The sequence below is a fragment of the Argentina anserina genome, chromosome 6, assembly GCF_933775445.1.
Source record: "Argentina anserina chromosome 6, drPotAnse1.1, whole genome shotgun sequence".
NCBI classification, from domain to species: domain Eukaryota; kingdom Viridiplantae; phylum Streptophyta; class Magnoliopsida; order Rosales; family Rosaceae; genus Argentina; species Argentina anserina.
This window is the reverse complement of record NC_065877.1, coordinates 3,556,963-3,575,278: the sequence shown is the minus strand read 5'-3', so window position 1 is coordinate 3,575,278 and position 18,316 is coordinate 3,556,963. Positions and strand designations below refer to the sequence as shown.

The 18,316-nt window shown below is 38.1% G+C and overlaps 2 protein-coding genes across 2 annotated transcripts; one reads left to right on the top strand and one right to left on the bottom strand.

Moving 5' to 3' along the window:
* Positions 1–26: 26 nt before the first annotated feature.
* LOC126800098 (importin subunit alpha-4) lies at positions 27–4,086 on the bottom strand. The gene is made up of 10 exons (XM_050527384.1): positions 3,785–4,086; positions 3,275–3,371; positions 3,078–3,169; positions 2,857–2,988; positions 2,475–2,660; positions 2,170–2,333; positions 1,980–2,058; positions 1,545–1,673; positions 1,121–1,248; positions 27–684 (listed from the first exon to the last, which is right to left on the bottom strand). The coding sequence occupies exons 1-10, from the start codon at positions 3,995–3,997 to the stop codon at positions 306–308; spliced, it is 1,599 nt and encodes a 532-aa protein (XP_050383341.1). The 5' UTR covers positions 3,998–4,086; the 3' UTR covers positions 27–305.
* Positions 4,087–9,592: 5,506 nt separating this feature from the next.
* LOC126800979 (uncharacterized) lies at positions 9,593–11,102 on the top strand. Its single transcript, XM_050528410.1, has 2 exons — positions 9,593–10,097; positions 11,068–11,102. The coding sequence occupies exons 1-2, from the start codon at positions 9,593–9,595 to the stop codon at positions 11,100–11,102; spliced, it is 540 nt and encodes a 179-aa protein (XP_050384367.1).
* Positions 11,103–18,316: the final 7,214 nt, after the last annotated feature.

Here is an 18,316-nt window from a genome sequence, read left to right as displayed (position 1 = left end):
CCAAAATAAAATAAAATAAATGAAGAAGCGATTATCTTTGCGCTGATTTTGACATAAACAGAATAAGAGTCGCAATTTTTTCCTACTACAAGTATGGAAATGCAAAATAGAATTGAAGACAGCATATGTTTGCAGCTTTAGGCTCTTCTATCAGATTCCATAGACAAGCTTAATCAGCCAAATCAAAAAACCCTGGCCCTTGGCAGTAAAGGGGAATCAAAATGAGGTTTAAAATTCATCGAAATAAGGGTAATGAATCCTGAACAGAATCCTATGCTGCCAGAATCAGACTCCTAAACTGCTATCTATCCGAATTTGAAGCCACCAGGGGGAGCGGCAGGCTGGTTTCCTCCAAAAGTAAAACCCTGTTGATTTCCATCTCCATTCTGCTGGAGGCTCTGTTCATCTTCTTCCTCAGCCCAATATCTCTCCAAGATCTTCACAGCCTTCTCATAAATCTCATTGTTATCATGCGTCTGCAGATTCTCAATCTTCTCCAATCCATCAAATTCATCAATCATTTGAGCATAGAGATTGATCCCATCATTGGCTCCCATTTCTTTGTCAGCTTCACCCACCTTCAGAATGTTCTCAAGACCTTCAAGGCACACTGTTACTATCCTTGGATCTGGGCATATTAGCAGATCACAGAGCGGTTTAATACAACCTTGAGCCACCAGGAATCTGCAAAAACAAATTAATCACCCATGTAAATACTAGCTTTTGTATGATGTAAGGACAAAAAAAGGAAATCAATGATAGCATTGATTGTCATATGCATCCAAAAAATATGTATAAGAAGGCCTCGCCAATGTCGATAGTTAGATTGGCAACTGGCAACCACCTATTGGTTTCAAATTCAACAAATGAGAATTTAATAAATTGTTAGTACTACATATATTCTAAGATCTAATATGAGATAACTGAGAAGTATACATATATACACCATTTATTATCCACGTGGTAAAACAGTTGTACAATCTCACTGCTTGAACAGTTGAAATGAGTGTAAAATAGAGTTGGGTTGTATAGCATTTGCAAAATGTGTATACATATGTGCATGCAATGAAACACGAAAATAAAAGTAAAAAGAGCTTATCCAGTGTAAAGTAATACATACTGAATCTGTTCATGAGATCCTCCAGAAGTTGCATTTGAGATGGCCCATGCAGCTTCCTTTTTTATGTCAAATTCCGCATGTTGAAGAAGTTGCACTAGTGGGTGTATGATTTGGGCATCGATCACAGCCTGTAAAATAGGATGTTTAGAATCTAAACTCAGAAGCCAACCAAGGAATCAAGAAAACTCAACAGCATCCACCATTTACACAAACTACAGAATCTAAATGAATAGAATGCTTGTTATTCACATATGAATAACAGCCTTTAAGAAACAATATAACAATGAAACAAAAGAAAAACCAAAGACAAATTTGTAATTTTTTTTTTAAAAAGATAATGATTATAACAAAAGCAGTCTCTTGTTGTAGTTCAGTAAAATACAACATTTAAATCCATATAATTACAATCTAAGAAATCTTTTACCTGTATTTGAGCTTTATTCCCAGCTGTTATATTTGAAATTGTCCAACAAGCTTCTTTCTTGATGCTTTTTTTGTGATTTTGATTGAGAAGTTGATTCAGGCAAGGCAGCACTCCATTTTGAATAACATACTGTAACATTTATAGAGGTCAGCTCATTGCTAACTCAATATATATAACAAAGCAATTCAAACTATCATTCAACATATATCTTGATGCTGTTTTTGTGATTTTGATTGAGAAGTTGATTCAGGCAAGGCATCACTCCATTTTGAATAACATACTGTAACATTTATAGAGGTCAGCTGATTGCTAACTCAATATATATAACAAAGCAATTCAAACTATCATTCAACATATATCATGTCCTACATAATGAATACACTTCAGATGATGTATTTTTAGAACTGAAGTGGGTAGATAGAGAATAATTAATACCTCAGTCTGGGAGTCATCGCCTGTGACAATATTTCCCACAGTCCGAAGGGCAGGTATGAGAACTGTAGCTGATGGATGGCTGGCAGAAATAAATTCTGTCAGTTAATAATACACAAGGTGAACACGCTTAACAACTATGCCATCACAATAGGAAGTCCCAATAGCTGCACACATTGGTTTAGCTACTTACAGAAGAAGCTCCACAAGTCGTTGGCAAACACCTGCTTCAATCACAGCCTGGATTTTGTCATTTGGGCCATCTGAGAGATATGATAGGGCCCAGCAAGCATCTGTCAAGACTTCTTCATCATTCAAGTAGATAAGTTGTTGAAGAACAGGCAGGGCGGCCCTCACCTGAAAGAAACAAAGGAAAACAGGCAAACAAGACATTTATTACTGTCAAAAAGAGAAGAAAGTAGAACCACCGACATTCAACCTATATAACTACTGCATCTGCAAGTTTCAACCATTACAATTCTAGAAAGGCCCACCAACCTGTTCAAACGGTGTGGGTGGCTTGCCACGACAGAAGTTAGACAAAGTCCATGTAGCATTCCTCAGCATGGATAACTTTGATTTTTCATTCAACTGTGATAGCAATGGCACTAATGCACCCTGTGCAAGAACAAGGTCCCTGCAACTTGGTGAGTCACCAGCTACATTACCCAAAGCCCATACTGCCTGTTCAAGAGACAAAAAAATCACGGAATTAACACAATTACCAATCCAACCAAACAAACAAAATCTCCCAAAGTGATATGACGAAACATATGAGTTGCATAACTGGTGATAATAGGACATCGAGAAGCATACACAGGTCAAATTCGCTTAATACTACTCTATTAAGTAAATGAAAGTAGTAAGAGATAGTGCGAACCTGCTCTCTGACATCATCACTGCCGGAGCTTAGAAGCTGCACAAACAGGGGAACTGCACCATGTTCAATAACAACTCGAGTATGCTCAGATGTTCCAGATGCAACATTGGTCAAAGCCCATGCAGCTTCAAACTGCCACACAAATAAGGAGGCCAACATCAGTTTTCGTACCCCCCTCAGAATACTTTCAAATATAACAATAAACTCCACTGATATATTACCTGTAGCTGCGGCAGATCCTGCCTCCCAAGGAACTCCACGAATCGAGGGATGGCACCAGCCCTAATAACCTCATCAATCGGAGGACTACGCTCTACACAAAAAAACCAAATAAAAAACAGTCAACGCCACAAGACGAAAAAGTAAATAAAAGTACCAAACCTGAACAACTTCAATAGACCGCAGCTTAGTCCCATACCGATTGACAACAGCTTCCGAAACTGAGTAGTCGCCTCCAATTGCAAAGCAGGATCATTAGACCACACTCCTTGCACCATCAAGGGTATGCTCTCCAACTGTCAAACAATCCAAAACATCAAATTAAACACCGCAAGCATCCAAAACCCGACGACACAACAAGAACACCTCAGCCTAAAACAAAACACAAATTTAAAATACACAAATTACCATGATAACCACCGTCATCTTTTATCTTTACACCACAAAAATTCTCCTGATGATTCTATGGCCTTCTTTAAGGTAGTAGTTTATAAATTATATTGAACTAAATTAAGAATCAAGAAACCTAAAGCAACTAATGATTCCTAATCATAACCCTAACAAGACTCAATTTATGGACTAACTACATTAACTATTCAGATCAAAAACCACAGCAAGCAAATTCAAGTCAAACAAAACCCTAACCCAGTCGCCACATTCAAAATCCCTCGAATTCAAAATCCGAGAAATTAAGAAAGCGTGGGTATACCGTTTTCTCAGAGACGGGTGGGTTGGAGGAGCCATCGATCTGGTGCGACTGGGGTAGGCCTTCTCTCCTCTTCTTGAGCAAGCTGTCCTCGCGCTTGTTCTTCCTGATCTCGACCAAGTTGTCCTCCCTCCTCCGCCGCGCGTCGTCGGCGTCCACTCCGGACTTGTAAGACTTCTTGCGCGACTCGGACTTTGAGTTAGGGCGTAGAGACATTGTTGTTCTCTCTCTGTGGAAAAAGTGCGCAGCAGGTGTTCGACGAAATTACACAGAGAAATAGAGAGGAAAGGGATTTTGAGATTTCTGAAATAGTGTTTGGGTTTGGGTTTGCTTTTTTTTTTTGGGGGGGGGGTTGTATTATATTCGTGTATATCTTATACGTACGACGTGAAATGCACTCAATAATTACGGTTGTTATAATTGAAAAATGAATTGGAAATCCCCTTTGTGATTCAAATTTATTGGGATAAATATGAATTATGAGGAAACATGGATTGTTGTTCGCTTCTTTTATCATCCCCATTTGTGTAATTATTATGTAAATCGTTGATTGGGTACCAATTGATTTGAAGAGAGAGAGAGAGTATGCAGTATTTGTACATATTTAGTTTCAGTTTAGCTCATTTTGGATGTCGACTTCAATTACTCATTCTTAGTAAATTAATCAAGTTTTTGGATGATCCATTACTCAAAACTAATTCTAATTGTAAATTTTCATAAATATAAATATTTCATACATTTTCAATTCTTTTCAACTCTTTATAATTGAATGTATGATAGTGATCATTTATATTTAATATATGTGAATGATTAGTTTTATATTACACTAATAAAAAAATCCTGATAAAATATTTTAATATTATACAAAAGCGCTACAGTGAAAAATATGTAAACACAAGTTATAGTATACTTTTAAAATTGAAATTACCGATTCAAAATTATTATTATTTGCAAAATTGTTGGCCTTAGTGGATTATTCGATTATTAGCCCACATATAAATAATCGAGATATTTCTATTTCTTTTCAAATATTTTGACCATACTCAGTCCCATTTCAAATTTTCCCTCCACCCTCCATTTCAAAAATATAGCAAATTTTGTCTCATTATTAAGAACAAGTCCCCAAAACGTGGTTACCAGCTGTCCATCCTAAATCTCTGCCGTCAATTACATCTACACCATCATAATTACATCTCTGCCATCCTCGTTCTCCTCTCTTGTATAAATACCAAACCTCGCCTCCCTCTCGGCTTCTCTTATACAGAACCCACTCGAAGTCGAAACCAGAAGCGTAGAAATGTCTTGGTGGAGCTTCACGTCAGCTTTACCGTCATCCTTACCATGGAGGTGGTTGCGGGAGCAGAGCCTGTCGATCGTGGTGGACGACGTTGTCTGGTCGATGGTCACGGCGGTAGAGTCGGTAGCCTTAGTCTCGATGCTCTTCCTCTTCTTCGTCTTCTGCGGCTGCACCGTCTGACCCACCTCCCTGCTGCGGCGGAGAGTCAAATGAGTCGGTCACCAGTACCGAGAAGTTGAGCGCGTGATGTCACGCGATAGTGGTGAATGTTTTGCTTGCATGTAAATTGAATTTACCTCCAGTAGAAAGCCCTGTAATGACATTTATGTTCCATTTTGTTCTTCCAGTTGAAATGTTCCATTTTGTTCTTCCAGGAGTGAGAAATATTCAAAGTTCCCAATTTCATCAACTCGTAAGGCTATATTGGTTCATTCTCAACACACAAAAAAAAACTATATTGGTTTATGACAACTTTTAGCTTATCATGTGGCTAATAATTGGGGAGTAGGATTTTAAGTCACATGGTAAATAGATACCAATTCACATGGTATATAATTAGATTTGAGTCGTTTAAGATGTGGATTATGTCCTGGTATATGCACTATGTGTGCCGTGTATGCTTTGATGAAGCAGTGAGCTACTTGTTTTACTAAATGGTGGCAGCCTTTTAGTGACAACATGAAACTTAGTGTCGTTAGTAATTTCTAGTGGTTGCCTCAGTCTCGAAGATGTTCTTCTTCTTCGTCTTCTGTGGTTGCACCGTCTAATCCACCTCCTTGCTGCAGCGGAGATTGACTCATCGGAGCCACCACCAATACCAAGATGTTGGGCATATGATGTCACGTGAGCGTGGTGAAAGTTTTGTTTGCATGTAAATTAAATTTACCTCTAGTTAAAATCCATATCAATGGAATTATGAATCCGGGGTTTCTTCTAGTTGAAAATGCTCACTCCATTTGGATTTGCAGTTTAAATTGATATTTTGCCTTGTGATTTTCGAGCATTGCAATGAAGCAACGTCGAAGTTGGCTATATTTGTTCGTGACAAACGTCATTGAGCTTATAATTTAGCTAAATATAGATTTTGAGTCACATGATACATAAAACTAATACTGTACGTTGTTAGAAAATACATCTTATGAGTTATGACTTATGAGAATTGAGAAAAGATACCAACTCTTGATCTAATGAGGCTTTTAAACTCTACTAATATTGCATTGATCCCGAAAATCAGATAATCCTGATGATGTAAATCAATTGAGACCTGTTTCTTTTTGTAATTTTGGTTGTATAATTATTTCTAAAATCTAGGTAAATAGACTAAAACCTCTTTAACCAAATGTGTCTCAGATATTTAGGGAAATCTCGTTTAAGTAATTTTATTCTTTCATTTCCGAGAGGGTTAGTTTGTATCATGAAACAAACGAATCCAAGGGTTAGACTATAAATTGAAGTGAAGCCCCCCTCCTATGGTCAAAAGTAAAAACTAATTCAAGAAGAACAGAAGACTCCGAACCCCAAGAAATGAAATTGCTCTGCTGCCACAAAAACTCATTCCCAGAATATAAATTGAATCCCTAGTCAACCACTCTGATCGATCATTCCATTCATAAGTCACTTTCAATCTCACCAACCCATCTTCGTTCCAATTCTTAATCCCATATTTCAATTATCTTAGTTCTTTCTACTTATCCATCTCTCTCTGTTTCTCAACAAGGCCTCGGGTAAGTCTAAAATCTCAAGCTCTCATTTATTGTTTGGTTTCGTTTGATATTATGAAATCATAATCTTTGTCTGGATATGATGGAGTTTCACAAAAACATTGAACAAGCTTTGGTGGAACAAATCCTCTCAACTCTGCCTCCTAAGACTTTGATGCGATTCAAGTGCGCATCTAAAAGGTGGTATGCTCTAATCACCCATTCCAGGTTCGTAGCTAAGCACTTGTCCATTTCCAAGCTCAACAAATCGCTCTACTCCTAGCGTCCTTTTGAAGCGTTTAGCCCATAAAGACCCCAGGCGACGTACCTGTGAGGTATTTTGTGGGCGTCCTGGTCACAGCGGCGGCGGTTGGTACGTTCTACATTTACCATGTGAGGTATTGCTTGGCTTATTGCTTGTTGCTTCATTTTAGCACGCACTGAAGCAGCAAGAAGCTTTGCTTATTTTCAATTCGTCCAGCAATATCCTCCGACCCTGTGCCTCAACAACCCTGCATGTCCGCTGGGTGTTCCTCTACCACGCGGTTTCTATATGCACGGCCTTTGGCCGAGTAACTATTCTGCAGTCTGCACCGCATGATAATTGTATTGAACTATTGATAAAGCCACTACCTCGTTTGACTATAATTTGGTATGGGATTTGAGTGTACGTGCACTTGCTTGTATTTATTAAAAGAAAATGTTTGTATTTATTAAAAGAAAATATTTTAGCGCGACAATATTTATGCATGCACGGGAGGAGAGTGTACGTGATTATGTTGCAACCCTAAACCCTCACACACCAGGATGAGGGATCGAAGAAAAAGAAAAAACCCTCACAAAAAAGGAGGGACAGACTAAAACCAGTAAAAAAAAAAACCTACAAAGACCCAACCTAGGCCCAACAACACTACCTGTATCACACACAATTTGCTTCATACCGTCCATTTTAAGTTGTCCTTGCGTAAAGTGTGTGTCCTTTACACACACACACACACTCTCTCTCTATATATAAATAAATAAATGGAAATAGTATTGTTACTAGCCTTGCTGCTTATCGATCACGTCATTTTCCAGTAGGATCTGAAACAACAAGAGTCCTCGTCCGTTTCCAGTTCGTTCAGCAATACCCACTCACTGTGCATGAACAACCGGGCATGTCCACCAGGCCACGAGATTTTTTTCATCCAATGCTTGGTACCTCATTTGATCATACTTGTATGAGGTTAATCGTACGTGCACTTACATGCATGTATTTATAAATTATCTCGATATCAATGGCTTTGGCAGCACTTGGCACGTTATTAATATATTCATGGGAGTGTGATTATATATGTTGCAACAATTTTGTTATATATCTCTGTTTCAAGTACTGGGGATTTCCAACCATGATTATAAATTCAAGTTTTATTTTGTAGTTGATTCTCAAGTTTAACGTCTACAATACTCCTTTAAATGTTGATCGTTCGTTCTAACTCTCCATTTATGTTTTACGTAGGGAGCTGCCAAATATGGATCAAGCGGCAGATCTAGCAGTCTCGTGGCCGAGCTTCATATATATATCGAACGTTAACTTCTGGGAGCATGAATACGATAACCATGGGACTTGCTCGGAAGCTTAATTTGTACCCGGAGGCGCAGTATTTGGCACACGCTCGTTCTATTTGGACAGCGTTCAATGCTTTCAACAATCAACATACTCTCTACCAATAGGATCTACCCGGGCTACTCATATGCTGCTGTTGACATTATCAACGCCGTTCAAAGAGCACTGCAAGGGTTCATACCATCGGTGATGCGCAAGATTGATGGTGCAGGTCGAATGTATCTGCATGAAATCATCATCTGTACTAATTTAGGGCTTTCCAACGTACGTAGGTAGAAGCAAAGCCAAAGAGGAAGTTGATGTAGGTGGGGATTAGGTTTAAGGGTTTTTTTTTTAGTGAAATTAATAACCATGTAGGTTAGAATCTTTTCCTTATTGTAATCTGTCTCCTTGGCTGTCTCTCATCCTCAGTGAAAAAGTTCTAGTATTCGAACAGTCGGAAAAGAAAAAAGAAAAATAATGTAAAAGAATAAAAACTAAATGACTCGACCAGTTGACCCAAACTCTTTTTACTTCCCAGACGGCCCAAATTACCTGATCCTTGGCACTTTGAACATTTTTCTCTTAGGTTTTCTGCAACCAGGCTACCAGAGGTACGTGCACTGATGCCTAATATGCTTTTCAAATGCTGATTCTGATCTGGTGATGAGAAAGTGATATATAACAGTCTCATCAATCTCTGTAAAGAAACAAGCTCTTTTGGAGCTTTCGATTGTGTGTGTATGTGTTCGTGTCGTTGTTTGTAATATGAATCCCAATTCTAAGCTATCTAAATTTTCAGCTACGAATCCTACGATTAATGTTTTCTCATCTCTGAATGAACTAATTTGCGAGAACTCCATGTGTTTTAAATTGTGCAAACTGAATGACAATCGATCACAAAGTATTCTACCAGATCTTTCTTGATTCTTACGTTTTTGTGATCTTGGGTTTGATGCCAGGATGAAGAAGTGACAACAGATGAACACTTTTGTAATGCTGTATTGATGAGAATGTCATCGTCTTGTCACTGTCCGGTATAAGTTTTGGTTGTGCAATAGAGTTCATTTTGGTGGGAGAATTGGAGATGGTTTCTTGCTTGCTATTATTAGTTTAATGGGGACGTAGTTTCTTGGATTTGAGTAATGTCATTTGATCCTTTTGGGGTTGACGTTTGTTATTTGAGATGATTGGGATGATAGTCTGAAACTCTGAATGTGATCTATGTAATGGATCATATAGGTTCAAGAGAAAGTGATCTGGATTTTGACTTGGAAAGTGGCGAGACCGATTCTGGCAGTGAAGAAGATGGAAGTGAGGAGTCTGATTCCCATGGTCAAGATTCCAAGAGATTATTCAGGGGAAGGAGTGGATACTTGTTTATTGAAGGATCAAAAATAACTAATGATGCTGTAGACACAAGAAAAAAGGTATCAAATATTGATGAGACTAGGAATGTGATAGGAGGAATTGAAAAGAGAATGGGGGATAAACAGAAAACGAGAGGTTCTGAGAGGCATCCGAAGCCACCTCGGCCTCCTACGGGTCCATCATTACATGCAGCCGATATTGAGTTGGTTAAAGAAATTTCAAAGCGTACTAGGTTGCGGCGTGCAAGGAGAGAAAGACGGAAGGCATTGAAGAATATGAAAACTGATAGATCATCATCTGCAAATATTAACCTGTTGGCCATAATCATCACAGCTGTCTTCTGCTATGTGATAATCTTCCAAGGTATTTGTTGTATGCCTGTAGTTGTCCTGCTTACCCGTTTTCATATTTTTGTCACTATCTCTTACGTTTTAGTCTGAGAATGATTCATGACCTTCCAGTCTCAATTGTTGAACTTCAGTTGAGGCAACTCTTTTTTTCGATATCAGCCCATGGAAGTTATCATTTTTAGTAAATTTGAATAAGCACTATGAGTACTAGTACTTCTGTATTATTTTTCATACCTGACTAATACATAATGAGAAATTACAGTAGTTTGGTATAAGCAGCAGTACAATAACACCACCATTTTCCTCAACATAGATCTATGGTTTTGGTGTTGGACCAACAAATTCCAGTTAACCATTTCCTATTATATTTTTGTGGCATGGATTCCTTTGTATGTTAATGAAATTCTTAAAATGTCTGTTATTTTTAACTGCAACACTGCTCTTTTTTAGGATTCATATATCATAATATTTGCTCAAGAATATTTTTTGCATGGTTTTTAGTATTTGAGAAAATATATATCAGATCAGAAGGGAGTGGTTACCCTGGCAGTTATACAGCTAACTAAGGTAAGTACAAGAAAATAAATGGGTTGTTGTTGTATGCTTGTTAGATATCCCGGGTTGGTGGTAGATTGTGACAAATTACAGAAGGTCCCTTCATTGAATCTTCTTTCAGTTAGAATGTTAATAGTGAGCGCATGTCTACAATTTTTTGATGAGTATGAATGTTGATTTGTATGTTTCATGTTGGATCTTAGGAGTTTTGGGTGCTCGTGTATGATTCAAGTGTTCCCCTAAATCTTTAGTTTTGGGATGCAAGTTCAACAGCTCAACTGCATGCAAGTGAACCTCTGATTGTGTTTTCTTGGTAAAGTGATCTTTCATTACATTTCAAACTTCTGATGCAGAAGAATATGTTCAGCGCTATTACTTCTACACATTTGGTTGTTTTGACTAGTGATATCTTTCGTTTTGTATTGCAGGTATGAATAAGGGGAAAGTGCACAGATACGAGTGAATTTAATTTACAGTGCTGTAAAATTCCGTGTTCAGTGTCGGATTGCCTCCGGTATGTGCAATGAAGCGGTCCAAGCTGCAGGTATATTCAATGTTTCTCCTCTTTTCCCCACTAGTACACATTTTGTTTCTCAAAAAAAAAAAGTATTCAATGTTGTTTTCACTAACCCAGTAAATTGGGATCCAAGCAGGTTTAGACTTTTAATGTAATATCCCAGAAATTTATAATTATTTTCTAAGTAATATTCGGAGAGATTTAAATTAGTGGTGATTCGATTATATAGTACGAGGGAGAAAACGAAAGTGTTCGAGCGATTTATACTCAGAAACGTTATCGTGAAGGGTCAAGAGTTGACTTTTTATCGGTTAGGAATCTCAGAAAACTTCATTCATGAAAGTTGTAGAGTTCGTCAATACGAGTTCGTAGACGCGCGACATGTTTTAATCGGATGTCGTATGTGAAAGTTGTTAGTAACAGAAGTTTGGTTTCCGATTTTAGGATGAGTATAAAAATAGAAAGAGGAGATTCAAAATCAGAAAATCAATTTTCTCTCAAAATCAGCTCGGTTACTATTCACCATATTTGTTGTCGAATCTTTCTCCGGCCATACTCTGTCGTCCCACAACGGAATTGAGTGAGACCGGTGGCGTTGGAACCGTCTCTTCGTCCCCTACCGATCTGGGTTAGTGTTTGAGAGAGATTCGAGCTGTTTGAAGCCCAGAAATGAAGAAACAATACGGTTGTTCCGTTTGAAGAAGTGAGGAGAACTCTCTCCTCCAGCAACTAATCAAGGTGATTCTTCTTATGTTTTGAAGCTTGTAGGATGTATATCAACCCTCTAAAACAATTTTATCTATTTCGAAACACACAAAGAGAATCGATGATTTCTTTTTCTAGGGTCTGTGAATAGTCCCGATTTTATGTTCTTCGTCGATTGGACTGTTTAGGCTTTGATTTACACTTTGGTGTCAACTAGAAAGTTGTTAGAAATGTTGTTTAGATTGTGGTGGTAAATTTTGGTGATCATTGGTGGTCACCGGAATGATGGTGGCGCATAAACAGTATTTCATAAACAGTGTTTCATGAACAATGATTTATTAACAGTGTTCAGCTATAATGAATCGTCACTTGAGATTTTACGTATCGTTTTCTAAGCACTTTATCATGCTATTAGCCTATTAGGTGACCGACAAAACGTGTCACAGCCACGAAATTCGAATGATAAAAATTCGAAATCGAAGCCATGAAAAAATGTAACGACCCCAAAATTTCAAGCATAAATACTCAAAATTTCAAAGTCGTGAAACACCAAAACAATCTCAATGAATCGAAATCATTTTAAATGCCACAACGGATCATTTCTGAGTTCTCAATACAACTCAGACAAACCAATTATTACAAACCAAATTTATAATTCAATATTACATAAAAATGGAAATGTAATAATCCTCACAATCTCTCACAAAACCCCACAAATAAATTCTAACAAGTTCTCACACAAATCCACAATAGAAACCTCACCAGAAGCAGGATAATGAACGACTTCGAGTCCCCAGAATTGTCTTTCGATTCCCACTAATCGACAAATGCAGTAGTATCTCATACACTATCGAATTGGTGCACCGGGATTGTAAACACAAACCCGGTAAGCTTTACAGCTCGTATAAGTAAAATAAAACAAATATAATTCACATATTAATATATACGACAATCCACAAATCAACAAATATAAATGCACTCATGAGTCAATGGACAGCCCATCTGGTTGTCCCACAAATATGAAAATGAAAGTACTCATGAGAAATTGGGCTACCCCTCTGTTTACCCAAATGCATTTATAATACGGGTACTAATGAGCGCTGGTACGCCTCTATTACCCCTCATGTAGTACACCGCCGACATTGGGCAACCTCCTCGCTACCCAACGTCCAAAAATATGAGTACTCATGAGCCGATAACTCATCTGTTACCTCACATGCAGTACTCCGGTAGACAGACTAGAGCTCTAACTGTATCGTAACTTTCGCCCGGCCAAAGGCTAGGTTCTGACATGCCAAACACGTTCGAAGACTAGTCCGAAGACATAAACACGTACAATAATCAACTCATTATTTGTACAAATCGCATCAACATGCTCAATATATAATTCTCATCACCACTGTGATCATATTCACAAACGAAATCCTAACAGTATATAATATAGCAAAATATATATATATATATGTACCTATTTACCATTTATACAATATATATAATCAACTTTATTATATATATGTCATATTTTATAAACACGTCCGAAGACAAAACGTTTTAACAATTCTTAACGTTAAAACCACGTACAATAATCTACTCATTATTTGTACAAATCGCATCACATGCTCAATATATAATTCTCATCACCACTGTGATCATATTCACAATGAAATCCTAACAGTATATAATATAGCAAACTATATATATATGTACCTATTTACCATTTATACAATTTATATAATCCATTTTATTATATACATGTCATATTTCATAAACGCGTCCGAAGACAAAACGTTTTAACAATTCTTAACGTTAAAACCACGTACAATAATCTACTCATTATTTGTACAAATCGCATCACATGCTCAATATATAATTCTCATCACCACTGTGATCATATTCAAAAATGAATTCATAACAGTATATAATATAACAAACTATATATATATGTACATATTTACCATTTATACAAATATATATATATTCTACTATATCATATACATGTCGTATTTCAATATTTAAAACTCTTGCAAAATCTTGAAAATCTCCGCAAGGATAGATTCGTAAATATGTGAGATTTTACTCACTTTATCAACTCGGACGTAATTCCACAATTTCCGAAGATAATTCCTTTCCTTGATTTATTGATCATCTTGAAAAGATAAGAAAAGATTTTAGAAACGTTTCGTAAACCTTTAAATGCCGAAACAGTAATAATATGTTACTGTTCAGCAATTTATGGTTTTACGAATTACTGTTCAATGAGTACTATTCACTGTGTACTATTCATGTATTACTGTATAAATACACATCCATTACGTATTCATGTACGAGTACATACTGTTTACATATTTCTGTACATTCGAATACTATTCAAATGTAAATACCGTCTCAGTAAATATTAATTACTGATTTACCCTTCTGAAATTACTTTTTACATTTACTGAAAGTAATTTACATTTATATTTACCGCACGTAAATAAAATTTACATTTACCGTAGGTAAAAATAAATTACAAAATTACCATTCGGAAACACTGTTCACGCGCCGCTGCACGTGGCGGCGCGTGGGGTACACTTGCCGGAGGTGGCGATCACGCGCCACTCACTGTGGCAGCGCGTGGGGCCCACGCGCCGAGCCCAAAACCGGCGCGTAGCACGCCACCGCCGCCCTATTTCTCTCCTTTTCTTTCTCCTCCACCACTCTACGGCCCAAGGCCGCCCCTACACCACCTCACGCTCTCACACGCACCGCTTAAGGCGGCGGTATCCCCAAATCTCCTCCACCTCCGATTCTTCCCCAAATCTCCATCAATCAATCTCAAATCCATCCACACACATCACAACATCAGATTGAATGCATTCCTTACCAGTATAAGCCCTAAAGTAGCCGGAGAACTCGAGATGCCGGTGAAGTCGATCGTGTAGGGGTGGAGGTGCGCGGCGATTCGAGGCTCAACCCTTGACGTGGGGGGCTCCAAAGGTGAGGAGGGTGAGCTCGTGGTGGTGGCGCCGAGCTCCTGCGATGCCGGCCACGTCGAAATCGACGAACCCGAAGTCGAGCTCCGTCGGCGCTTCTCGCTAACACCGGTCGCTGCGTTGTGGTCGCGCGGTCTCAATGACACCGGCGGTGTCAAGCACGGAGGCCGGTGGAGGGAGATCGCCGGTGTGGAAGGAGAGGGTCAGGGAGAGAGAGTCGCGAGGGGGAGAGAGAAAGGAGAGAGGCGCGGGTGAATGGTTTCCAGAAATGGAAACTCTAATCCCTACATTTTTCTATTTATACTTGTTTCCAAAATCGGAAACGAACTTCCGACGTTAATAACTTTCACGTCTGATGTCTGATTCGAACGCGTCACTTACTCACGAACTCGTATCAACGAGCTCTACAACTTTCATGAAGAAAGTTTTCGCAACCGAGCGACGGAATAAAAGTCGATATATACGTTGCGGTAACGTCACGTCTTTCGAATTAAACGTTCCGAGAACGTTTCCGTTTTCGTTTCGTAAAGTCGAAAACAATCAAATTCATTTTAATTAAATTTCACAACTTCATAGAATTCAAATCAAAACCAAATATTGAAAAAAATAGGGTTATTACAAAAAATCTAAAACAATCTCAAAATATTGAAATCATCTTATAGTCACAAAGTATCATAACTGAGTTCATAGTACATCTCAGTCGATTTGATTATTACAAAACTAGTTTATAATTCAAGCATTATAATAAATGTAAATGTAAAATTCTCACAATCATCACCACAAATAGAAATAATAAACTTCGAATCTTTATAGTAGTCCTCCAATTATGCTAATCCACATCTACGGAACTATCCCCTACATCATCGAAAAGGTGCACCGGGATTGTAAACACAAACCCGGTAAGCTTTGTAGCTCGTATGAGTAAATCAACCGTATAATATGCATAATATATAAGAGAAAAATACTGAAAACATTTAATTATAAATGCACTTATAAGTCACAGGATGGCCCATCTGAATGTCTAATAATATCTGAAAATATAAGTTCTCATGAGACATTAGGTAACTCATCTGTCTACCCAAATTACATTTGTAATACGGGTACTCATGAGACTCAGGTACTAATCTGTTACTCCTCATGCAGTACGCCGTCAGACACTGGGCAACCCATATGTTATCCAATATCACAATAATATGGGTACTTATGAGACCCAGGTAACCCATCTATTACCCCCCATGCAGTACACCGGCAGACAGACTAGAGCTCTAACTGAATCGTAACTATTACCCGGCCAAGGCTTGATTCTGATACTGCCAACACGTCCGAAGATAGAAAACGTTTTAACATGACTCAAAGTTAAAACCACGTACAATACAATCCTCACATGTTATTGTACAACAACCAAGCGACTCAAGCTCAAATAAAATAAATATTAGTGCCATAAATAAACTCATTTGGAAATAAGAATGTGACAGTATATAATATAGCAACCCATATATGTATCGTATTTATCATTTATACACATACACAACCCACTATATTATATACATGTCATAGTTCGGTCTTTTAAACAAAACGTAAATATGAATCACCGCCAAGGGTATTTACTCACCTTATTTTCCTGAGCGTAATTTCCACAATACCGAAAGCAAATCCTTCACTTGTTTTCTCGGTCACCTAGTTGTATAATAGAGTAGTTAGAGACGTTACGCAAAACCTCATAATCAGTACTATTGTTTATTGTTCAGCAAATTACGGTTTTTACGTAATTAATGTTCACGTATTACTGTTCATGTAAATACTAAACAATGAATTACTATACAAAAATTTACTTTTATAATTTACCGTACAAAAATTACTTTTATATTTTTATTGTACATAAATTAATTTTACTATTTACTGTATAGAAATTACTTTTATTTTTTTAATGTACATAAATTACTTTTTATAAAAAAAATACTGTTCACGTGCCACCTCCGTCAACCGTGTGTGGCGCTCACGCGCCACCTCAAAACCCGCGCGTGGCTTGCCCACCACCGCCCAAAACTCTCTCTTCTCCTCTCCTCCTCACTTCCACGGCCTAATGTCGTCTCCTGCACCACTCACTCGCCCTCACGCGCCGCCTAGGTGGCGGCACAAACTCTCTCTCCTCCTCCTCCAAAAATTCCAAAACTCACCATAATCTTCACACAACATGCATATCAAACGATTTAAAACATTTCCATACCTATGTTGAACCCTAGAACTGCCGGGAGGTCGCCGGAGAAGCTTGAATGCCGACGGCAGTCAATTTCGTGAAGGGTGAGGTGGCGGCGCGATTCGAGCTCCCAATGGCTTGCAGGTCGCACCGGTGGTAGCCCCATGCACTGGTGTCGTCGGAGGAGAAGCTTGGATGGCGACGGTTTCTGCAAAATCTTCGAGTCGCCGATCGAGCTCTCATGTGGCGTGGGGTGGCGTGTCGAGTTCGGGGTCTGCTACTGAGGACCGCGCGATGCCTTTAAGGCCGGCGCTGAGGGACACGGTGGCCAGAGACACGAGATCGCCGGAGACGATTTTTGAGAGAGAGAGAGAGAGAGAGTCGGGGTCGAGAGGGAAAGAGGCTGCGGGGAAGAGAGAGAGAAAAGATGGGTTTCTGTTTTGGAAACCCTAGTTTCCTAAAATACCTCTTTTATACTTTTTTCAAAATCAGAAACCAACTTCCGTCGAAAATTACTTCCACATACGACGTCCGATTATGGTGCGTGACGTCTCCATGAACTCATATTGATGAGCTCTACAACTTTCGTGAATGCAATTTTCAGAAACTAACGACGAGAATAGAAGTCAACTCTCAAGTCATAAAACATAACGTTTTTCCAATTTAAATTTCTGAAGACGGTTCTGTTTCGTTTGACATCGTCGAGAAAACGAAAAATGCGATTTTATTCAATTTTCCAAGTTAATATTTTCCAAGAATTCATACAATTCGAACCAAAAAATTCAGGGTATTACAAAATGCGTGAGGGAATCGCTCTCGGTGTCATGAAAGTTGCTCGCAGAAAATAAGGTGTGTAAACCTCACAATGATCATCTTGATCGAAAATAGTGTTATAATTATTGAATTTAGTTTGAGTTGTTAACATAGTCATTGCATCACTATCTTATAAAAAAATTTCGAAAAATATGTTTTGGTTTAAATACGTGAACTTGATCATCTACGGTTCATGGGTAAGTGAAACGCTATTTTAATAAATGATTTAAAAAGATTTTAGTGATTATGGATTATGGTGAATGTGAGTAAATCTCACTATGACGAGTCTACCCTTGGCGGTGACTCATATTTACAATTTCTTAAAAAGACTGAACTGTGACATGTATATAATATAGTGGGTTGTGTATGTGTACGAAAATGGTAAATACGATATATATATATATATGAGTTGCTATATTATATAATGTTACAGTGTTTATTTAAATTATGAGGTTGTATTGTGTTCTTGATTA

Coding starts and splice junctions, on each gene's coding strand:
- LOC126800098 (XM_050527384.1), bottom strand. CDS start 3,997: ATGTCTCTACGCCCTAACTCAAAGTCCGAGTCGCGCAAGAAGTCTTAC. Junction 2,989..3,077: donor AGGATCTGCCGCAGCTACAG/GTAATATATCAG, acceptor TTTGTGTGGCAG/TTTGAAGCTGCATGGGCTTT. Junction 1,249..1,544: donor GGAATAAAGCTCAAATACAG/GTAAAAGATTTC, acceptor CCTATTTTACAG/GCTGTGATCGATGCCCAAAT.
- LOC126800979 (XM_050528410.1), top strand. CDS start 9,593: ATGGATCATATAGGTTCAAGAGAAAGTGATCTGGATTTTGACTTGGAA. Junction 10,098..11,067: donor CTATGTGATAATCTTCCAAG/GTATTTGTTGTA, acceptor TTTGTATTGCAG/GTATGAATAAGGGGAAAGTG.